Genomic DNA, 10,125 nt, shown 5'->3' with positions numbered 1-10,125 from the left:
TGCCGAGGAAAAAAGAAGGGAAGGCAATCTGGAACCCATAAGCTCCCTTGATGTTTGCATTATTGTGCACGGTTGTATTGGTCTGCACACAGCCCCTCCCCTCACACTCCCTACCCTATCCGTAAAGGGCTTTAAGAGACTTTTAACAATGTCCCTCCTCTCTTTAAGCCCTAAAGGAGGGGGGAAAGGAAGGTGAATGAGCAGATCAGTGAAGGTTGGAGCAACAAAAAAAAACCCCTTTGAAGCCTTCCAAATCTCAGCTCTTGGGGAATCCTCGTCCTGGAGTTTGCTCAACCTGGTTGGCTTATATGCACTGTGGCCTGCGAGGTCCAGCTCCTTATCCTGTGCGTGGAAGGGAAAGGGAGGCCGACTTGGAGAGGATGAAAGAGGAGAGCATGTGCCCAGACTCACCGGAGGGCAGCCTGGGAACCAGCGAGGAGGAAAGTGAGAAGGTGCCCAAGAAGAGTCTTCGGAAGAGGAGCCAGCTGGGTAAACCCTTGGCTTCAGCCCCTCCAGAGTACAGCAGCAGCCCTTTGCCACAGGGGAAGCGCAGCAAGCGCAGCCCCGTGTCCCAGACTTTCGAGGACATGCACACGCAGCGGGTGATCGCCAATGTGCGGGAGCGTCAGCGCACCCAGTCGCTCAACGACGCCTTTGCCGAGCTGCGCAAGATCATCCCCACCCTGCCTTCGGACAAACTCAGCAAGATCCAGACCCTCAAGCTGGCTGCCCGCTACATCGACTTCCTCTACCAGGTCCTGCAGAGTGACGAGCTTGACCACAAGATCTCCAGCTGCAACTACCTGGCCCACGAGAGGCTCAGCTACGCCTTCTCTGTTTGGAGGATGGAAGGGGCCTGGTCCATGTCAGCATCCCACTGAGGTCCAACAACAGGTATGTCCCCTCTTGCGTACCACTCTTTTTTTACTCCCCAGCATGCCTCTTGTCCTCTGTCAGCATTACAACTCCCCTGGAGAATCCCAGTGGTGGGAGAGGACAACGCTCCTATCTTTCTGGTTTCGGAATTGGGATGTAGCCCTTGACCATTTAACCCCCACCCCCACCCCTCCAAAGAGAGCAACTTTGACCATGTGCAGAGTGTCTTTCCAACACCAGGGAACAACTCAGACAACTGCCCCACAGCTGGATTTAGGAATAAGTGTTTCCAGGTCCGAAGACCTGATCTCCAGATTGAACTTGAGATCCTGGCAACGTTGGGCTGCAACAGACAGGCAATTGTTTTGAGTTTTTTGGGGGGGGGGGATAGAGAGCACCGAAAGTGTTATGTCTGGAGATTCCGCTTTCACTTTTGTTCCATCATCATCTGTCAGCGTAACCTTCTTCTCAGGCGAAGGCAACAGGTTGGATAATAGAGACCCCATATACCAAAGGCAAACAACACTCTCTCTCCCTGACATCTCCCCAAATAAAAGACCCTATTATCGTAAGTTTCCAGTCTGAAAATGTCTATTTTTAAGCCTTTGGGCAAAGCTCCAAGCATTGCAGCCCTAAGCAAATGTTTTTGAAAGCAAGCCCTATTGAATTCAGTGGGAATGACTTCAGAAAGAACATGACACAATTGCATAGCGTGAACATATATCCACCGATTTCTTTTTGGTTTCTTTAAAGGCCCGGTTTTGTTGGATGTGATCTGACCATGTCCTTTAGTCGAACTGTTCTTGAATCACAGCATCAAAACTGATCTAAAGGAAGGGAGGGGAAGAAAAAAAAACTTTGCTCCCAGGTCTCTGCCAACTTACCTGCATTTTCATTTGATCTGCTTAGTCTAACTTTCAGTGGAAAGTAGCGGGCACGGAAGGTGTCCGTCTTGGAATACTTTATTGTTTATACCGTCTTTTTAGAGAGCATTTTCAGGCACAAAAGGCTGTGCATGCTCACTTCTAAAACAGAAATCCACATTCATCCAAGTCCCCTTCAAATTTCTATCTATCACCATATCTTTCACACATATACCCTTATATATAAAGATATAGGTTTTTTTACCCATTTGTTGTTGTTGTTTTTCTGGGAGAAAATCCACCATTGTCTCAATATAATGATAAGGAGTACAGGTTGATCAAGCTACAGCTTTCCTGCAGCTATTGGTTCCGTGGCGTTTTTCTTGTGATCCAGGAACACTGTGCATTAGAAATAGCGGGGCTTGTTGGTTTGATGTAAACAAAGGGTTATTCATTTCAAATAATACATAGGCACAGACCTACACATAGACATAGATATAGACACAGGCAGACAGATCGATCTAAGGGACCATTAAGACTCTTTTGTTTTGGTTGCCCAAGCATTTAACATGGATTAAACTCAACACAACTTAGAAGTGCCAATGACTTTAGATCGGGACTACCTAGCTTCCTGAAACCCCCACAACTTTAACCTTAGACTGTCTACTGTTGACCTCACCCCATTCCTAAGAGGTCTGTAAGGGGTGTGCATAAGTGCCCTAACGTGCCTACTGTCCCTGTCCTAACAACCCCACTTATTCGTATCCATTTCATGTATTCATAATTTTGTATGTACTTATATCTATTATCTTATACACGCTTGACAAAATGAACAAGCAAACAAATAAATATAAATAAATGCCCAGCATTTTTCTGCTTCTGTTGAAATGCCAGTCCCGGGACATTTTGTTGCCTGAAGCAACATACAAATTCTTGCTCCGTTTCCTTGCGGGATCATGGATTTAAACCTAAACTTAGCTTTCAGTTGTCTTTTTGAAGGAAGTGCTTTCCATGGGACAGGCCTTTCAATTTGTCACTGCCTAGGAGATTCCTATCCTGAAAGGCACTCGTATTCTGAAATCTCCATTGCTACAAATAAAAAGTTCTACAGACCGTAGAGTAAAAACGATGCAGGTATTCCTGCATGAGCTCCGATAAATTGCAAAATGATGCACAACATGGTAAATGGCATGTATGGTGTGCAATCCAACAGAGATCACTTCATAGCAAATATATGACATAGGAGTCCACACTAAACAACAAAGGCTGTAGTTTTATACGTACTTGCACACAAGCCCAATTTACCCCATCCAGAAGCTACAGTAATCACATAAAAATGATACTATAAATTATATAGTCAAAGCAGGCATCTTCACAGGTTGACTATTTTCTGGGGAGGGGAGGAAGAACCCTGGAAAAACTATGCGAAATAAACAAAGTTTCCATTAATCACTCACAAGATCAAGTTATATATATATTTTCCTATTCTGTATCTTTTTTAAAAACCTGCCATTTCCTATAGCAGCTTCCAACACCTTTAAAAAAAAAGCTTAGATCTCATTCTGCTCCACAGTCAAAATCAGAAAGCATCCAGTGTTTTTTTTTTAAATGCAGAAAGTTTAATATACAATAGGAACAAATATGAATTTTTGATTATGCTACTCAAAAGCTGTGCTAAATTCCTGCCGCAGCAGATCAATGCAAAAATACGTTTATAGGGGGGAAAGTCTGCCCCTGGAAATAATGTATCGAAAAAATGTATGCTTCAAATTCCAACTTTGCGGGTTTTCCAAAACTAGGAATCTGAAAGATTGAAATTATTCCTCTCCTCCCTCCCCATTTTTTCCCTACTTGCCTTTCCTACAGAGCCCGTTGGCGTCTTACCTTTGACAATAACCACTCACATAAGAGGGCACTTTTTAAAGCACCAGGTCACTTTGGCACATGCTGGAACATTCTTCTTGATGTGTATGGCCCATGCATTGCTGAAAATTAGGGACAGGGTGGGAATAAAAGAAAATAATTAAAGCCGAGGAGAAAGGTAGTTGCTCTCCAAGATTGCTTTGGGTAGAGAAGAATCTGGGGAAGGAGACCTGATCTAACTCTGTGGCTATTCTCTCCCATGAACCTTTGATTCAAAGTGTCTCTTGATGCCGCTTCTGTGCTCTCTTCAACTACAGCGATATCAGATTTTGCTCATTCCTGTACAGTGTATTGGGCAATGTGCTACTCTGGGGAAAAGGTGCAGATAGCTATCAAGCCCAGGAGCACTTTTCTAAGCCTTCAGGATGTGGTTAGCTCCTATTGCAAGTAGATGGGTCAAGACGGTACCAATCCACAAATTGGTAAAGTTGAGGTATTCTCTCCTCCCATAAAAATAATCCCTGAAACAAAAGAAAAATAGATCAGGGACCAACAATTTGCTCTAAGACCACTCTTTCCCCTTGTTTACAGTTTTCATTCACTTTGCATGCTGCATTTTTAACTCCTGAAGAAATGCACATCAAAAGTGAATGCAAGGATGGATGGATGGATGGATGGATGGGTGGATAGATAGATAGATAGATAGATAGATAGATAGATAGATAGATAGATAGATAGATAGATTTTAAAAAGAGAGTGGAAAACAGACCCTATTCCAGGCTTCTAAACAAAAAAGAAATGATATGCATGCATGAAAAAGGCACAGGAAGCTAAAGATGAAAAGGAATGGAGAGAAGTGAGTTCTTTAGGCTCAGAATTAAGTAATAAATTGGCATTTGCATGCAGCTCGAGCTGGGATGTTCTCCCCGTGTTGCTGGTGGCCTTCTGTTCAATATCTGCTGTTCAACATCCCTCTAACATACAGGTAAGAGAAGTGAGCTGCTTGTATTTTGTCCCACAGATAATTAGGGTCATCCTGGAACCTAATCTAGTTATATATACCATGCAAGTAGAATTGTACCCAAGCCAGACCTTCCACTTTGCCTGGGTTTAACATTCCTATCTGCACAAAGCAGGGCTTCGAAAGGAATTTAATTTGGGATGGGATGCCCAGCCTTCTTCATAAAGAATAGCTGAAATGTGATCATTACTATTCAGGGCGTTTGTTGTTGTCTCCAACTTCTTACTCAGAGAAGAGAAAATATCCTAATCAGACTCAGGGCAAGGGAAAATCCAGAGTTTTTTAGGTTCTGGAACTACCAGTGTTTCTTTCTGTTATGATATCTTTGATATAAAGGTGGTATCTAGAAATTTTCATGTGAAAATTTAATTAGTTTAGTTTAGTTTAATGAAATTTGTATGCCGCCCACTCCCATTGGGACTCTGGGCGGCTCACAGGCAAGATAAAAGCATTTTAAAAATTTAAAAATAAGAAATACAATATTAAAATTAACACAACATCCATTCTGTCCAAGAGGTGCTGGATATTAATCAACAGCCCCAGGCCTGCCAGAACAGCCAGGTCTTGGTGGCTTTACGGAAGGCTGGGAGAGTGGTGAGGGTCCGGATCTCTACGGGTAGTTCGTTCCACAGGGCCGGCGCAGCTACAGAGAAGGCCCTCCCCCGAGGGGCCGCCAGCCGGCATTGTCTGGTCGACGGTACCCAAAGGAGGCCAGGTCCTAAACCATGTAGGGCTTTAAAAGTAATGACTAGCACCTTGAAGCGCATCCAGAGACCAATTGCGTGAATAGGCATTGCTCTGCTCACAGTTGTCCATTCTTTCAAAGCATTTTCAGAAGATTGCTCTCTAATGTATATTGCTACACAGATGCCTGTTTAGCACACAGTGAATCTTCATTTGTCCATCAGCATCAGTTTAGTGCAGTGGTTCGGGTGTTGATCTAGAAACCAGGAGAGTGTGAGTTCTAGTCCTGCCTTAGGCATGCAAGCTACCTGGGTGACTTTGGGCCAATCACACTCTCTCATCCCAACCCACCTCATAGGGTTGTTGTTGTGGGGAAAATAAGCATAGGGAGTATTATGTTTGCTGCCTTGCATTACTTCTAAAATAATAGAGCTAAAACCAAAATATTGGATAAAAACCAAATAAATAGATCTAAACACGTCATGTGTTCTTGGGGAAGATATGCACATTGGGAAAACAGACAAATTGTATATGGAAAGTCTTATGTTCTTGCAGTCAGGTAGGGAAAAAAAGTCCTATCTTGAGCCAGTATGTGTTAAGCTGCTAGATGTTCAAACCCAGCTTTAACCATGGAAGCTTCAGCCAATTATTCTCAAAAGGAAGTGCTACATCTGTCACCTTGAGGGAAGATAGGATATAATTCTAAATGCATAAATTGAAAGCCCCAGAAAGTCACTTCTGATCAAAGGAGACCACCTTGTAATCTGATGGAGGCAGTCATGCTCTCATCTCTTATATTTAGCTTTATTTCACAGTTTTGGAGCTCACATAGGATACCTTCTCAATAGAAGTTGCCTTAGGTCTTCTTAGCTACCTTGGTGGATTTCCAGTTGTCCAGCATACTTCTAACATCCACACACAGCACCTTCGTAGTTACATGCCTTCATTCCAACTTTACTGCATAGCATTTGTATTTTAGAGTCCACTGTTCCTAATATACCGTACATGTATGGTAGTGGTGGGTTGCCATTTTTTTGCTACTAGTTCGGGCGCACTTATGCATGCGCAGAAGCATCCGGGCAGGTGGACAGAGCTTCCCGCCACTGTTACTATCGGTTCGCCCAATCCAGCCCGAACCGGGAGCAACCCACCTCTGATGTATGACTATCCTGTGTCAGTTCAAGAATTAATTCCAGTTCAGATCAATCTGGAATTGAAAGTGACCATTGAGGGCAACAGGTCAAACCCGATGTTCAGTGTAGGAGCCCAAATGAAAACATCCCAGGCAGGCAGCCTTCTACTCTTTGCTTGAATGCAGCTAGCAAGGGGCTGTCTTCCATCTCGCTTTTGCTACACAATGAGATTGTGTTTTTATATTATGTTTGTATGACTGTTAATCAGATAAATCAAAATTGTATGCAAGAAGCAAGACAGATCTCTACAAAAATCATAAAACAACAAATATGAAAACAGAGCTGAATTTGAACATCAAGTCAACCCTACTTGCCAGGCTACAACAGAGCGCAGGGATAAATAAAGCATTTCTCCACCAGATAGTAAGTCTCACATTCCAATGAGTGACCAAGCATATGAAGTTCCAGGATATAGTTGCACAAGTTCTACTATTGAGAAACACAGGAAGATGATTGATCATTGACTCAGACCCTTGATTTCAGGTTGTCTGTTTTGCCTATGGTATGGTTGAAGAATATTTGGGTGTGTGTGTGTAGGACAACAAAGGGGCCTTGTTCTTTTCAAAAGAGCAAGGGCAAATCATAATGAAAAGGGGGGAAATCCTAGTTTAGGCTAGGAATGAATAATAGTATAAGCATTAATTCCTTTCACACATAGATGTAGCCTTTTTTTCTCGCACCCCTGCAAGATTGCATGATTTTAATAGCATAATTTTCCCCCCAATTATTATGACCATTAGACTACTGGAAGGAGACAATCCTTCCTGACCTGTGGTAGATTGCTCTTAATTTAATACTCAAGACCAACTTCTGATCGTTCATGTTCTCTGTGGAAAGAAACCTTTCCAGGATTTCCAAGCTCTGCTTGGAAGTGCCAGGGGCTGCTTCAGATATTGGCATGGGCTGTAACAATGAGTTATGGCATGATAAGTCACTGACAGTAAAGTGAGTTTCTGTATTCAATTTTAATTAACTGATTAGCATTGTTGTAATCTCTTCCTATCTAAATAAGCTAGATTGAAAACGCTCTTACAAATACAAAGTGAGTCTGAAAAGAGAAACTCTAAGATGCATGCTAAACTGCTGGGGGTTACTAATATTTATATAAACAGAACCGTAGTGCTCTCCATTCTGTGATTTTTTTTAAAAAAATAGTACAGTTCTATGTATATCTACTGAAAAACCCGTACGCTACTCCACGGCCACTAAAGCTAACCTGCAAAATGGCTGGTAACCATTAGATGGCAGCAAAAAGTCAATGCTTTTCAACATCCCTTTGATGCCATCTAGTGATGCTTTGGGATTTTTGCAGGCCCAGATCCTGGAAGTTTAGGCTTACTCCTTAGAACGTGGGCTTAGGAGGTAGGTTACAAATTAACAATTCTGCTGAAAGAAACGGAAAACGCCTTAGTAGAGTCATACCTAAGATTATGCATCCTCAAGTTCAGATATAGCTTCTAGGCTACATTTACATGATAGATTACTTAAAGAAGTAACTTCTAGACATAGTTCCTTCTTTGCGTTGTAAAGGTAGCAGCCCATATTCCTTAGGTTTAGTGATTTTTTAAAAAAAAAACTATTACTTATTTCAGTCTATTTTGGGTCACAGGTTATTAAAACAAGTTAATGCAGAAAACACAGTTTGTAATAAAATATATACATGCACACACTCATTGTATTATTCCCTATCACCATGCTATGCAAACCTCAGAAAAGCGGTAAAAATAATAAGCAAAGGAAATTTATGCTATGAAGTAAGAGAAAGAAGTACAGTTAAATCAAGTTCACACAAACACTGTTCACTTAACTTCTTCTTATCTTTCTGTCCTTTGAGAAAACATCCCTTCTCTCGTTACAGCTATATTGTACACTGAATCATGTGCTGCCTTTTCTTTAATTTTCTCTCCTCTTTTTTTGAAGAACTTGTCAACACCACCTAACCATGACTTTTATATCCTTTTCCAATTCTTTTTTGTAGTAACTTTATTGATTTTTAGCCTCCCTCTCCAAGATTAAAAGATAAATAAGCAAGAAAAAAAGTTTTAAAAAATGAATACACAAGTGCAACCAAAGATTTTGTTTTGTTTTGTTTTAATTGACAAACAGAATGAAAGATCTTATGGAACATTGTTTTTTTTATATACGATATTGGCGGCAAGAGTTTTATATGCACAAAGGTGAAAAAATTTAGAAACTTTTATAAGGGAAAAATGCACGGTGAAGCTGATGGAGTTGGCAGAGATGGCAAAATTGGCAGCTTTGATTAAAGAAAAGACTAATTTTATTTCTACTTGGAAACTACTTTGGATTTTTTTTTGTGAAAGTGAAAGAAATGAAACATTGATTTTTGGATTTGATGATTAATGGGATTATAGAAGCAATGCAGGCACACGTTAACCTTACAATAAGAAAGTTAGGGCCCGTACCAAAGAAAGTTGAAAGTCATTTTTTTTTTCTTTCTATTTCCTTTCTTTTTGCACCTGGTGACATTTCCAATCACTTGCTGTTGCAGTCAATTCATTCATCACTGTTAATTCCTGATATTATGCCTCCTCCACTCCCACCCCATGGACACATCTTTCTTCTTTTTCTAACTTTCTTTTATGCAGCCATTTTTGATGCTTTCAAAAAACAGCCATTCTTCGCAACTCCCAACGTTCTGTCCACCACCTTCATACCACCATGAAGTTTATCTTAAAATGTTTCTGCCTATATTCCCCATGCTTTAGTAAACCTTTTACCAAGCTAGACATATTTCACCTACTTAGGTTTTCCCTATTTATGGAACTTACAATTTCCTTTATCCGATGCATCTACTTTGATCCCCGATGCGTTAGTTTTCAGCGCTGTACGCCACACCACATCATACAATTTGCCAAGAAGCATTGAAATCTGCAGCCGACAACATGGCATCTTCTGCATACGCAAATAAGTGCACATTCATATCCTGAATTGTCACACCTTCAATGCCACCCCAAGCATGTTTAAACTATGCAGAAATATCTTAAACAACTAAGGGGAAATCCCATAGCCTTGTTTTTGCTCCCTGCTCAATGGTTCCCCATATCGAACCATTTGCCAAGCATTGCCTGTATTTTCACGCAGGCTTTATTTTCACATTCTCATCGCACTCTTAGGGGTTTCAGTAGCCCACTTCCCATTCAGGATCTGTGCAAAACATTTCATAATTCAATTCACAATTGCCTTTATTGCACGCTTCCACATTATCAGCAAACATCCAATTTTATCTCTTTATGAATTTGACCCTGACCATTTTTAATAGCGATCTCCAAGGGTTTCAGCACCCAAACTGCAGCCTTGATTGAACGCAGATTTAAGTGTTTTCCTTAGTCTGCCACTGCTGTATTTTTGGAGAGAGTGCAGACTTTTTTTTTTAAGAAACAGAAGGGATGGCTCAGTGGCTAATGGAAACCCCTCTTTGAGCATTTATCTTCCATACCTTATCACCGTAGCACCCAAGAAACAAACTTATCTCTGGGCTTCCTCTCCTCTCTTAGCCACAAATAAATAAAAGACAAATTTGGAGCAGCTCTTCTGATTACATGTCTTCTGGGTTGAACTAAACCCTCACTAAAAAAAATCATTTTGTATTTAGTTTGATTAC

At 41.2% G+C, this 10,125-nt stretch overlaps 1 protein-coding gene across 1 annotated transcript; it reads left to right on the top strand.

Moving 5' to 3' along the window:
• Positions 1-308: 308 nt before the first annotated feature.
• LOC116505020 (twist-related protein 2-like) lies at positions 309-881 on the top strand. Its single transcript, XM_032212318.1, has one exon. It carries the CDS (start codon positions 309-311, stop codon positions 879-881), a length of 573 nt encoding a protein of 190 aa, XP_032068209.1.
• Positions 882-10,125: the final 9,244 nt, after the last annotated feature.

The sequence above is a fragment of the Thamnophis elegans genome, chromosome 2, assembly GCF_009769535.1.
Source record: "Thamnophis elegans isolate rThaEle1 chromosome 2, rThaEle1.pri, whole genome shotgun sequence".
Lineage (NCBI taxonomy): Eukaryota > Metazoa > Chordata > Lepidosauria > Squamata > Colubridae > Thamnophis > Thamnophis elegans.
Note: the sequence above shows the minus strand (reverse complement) of the source record. Positions and strands in the feature narration are given on the sequence as shown.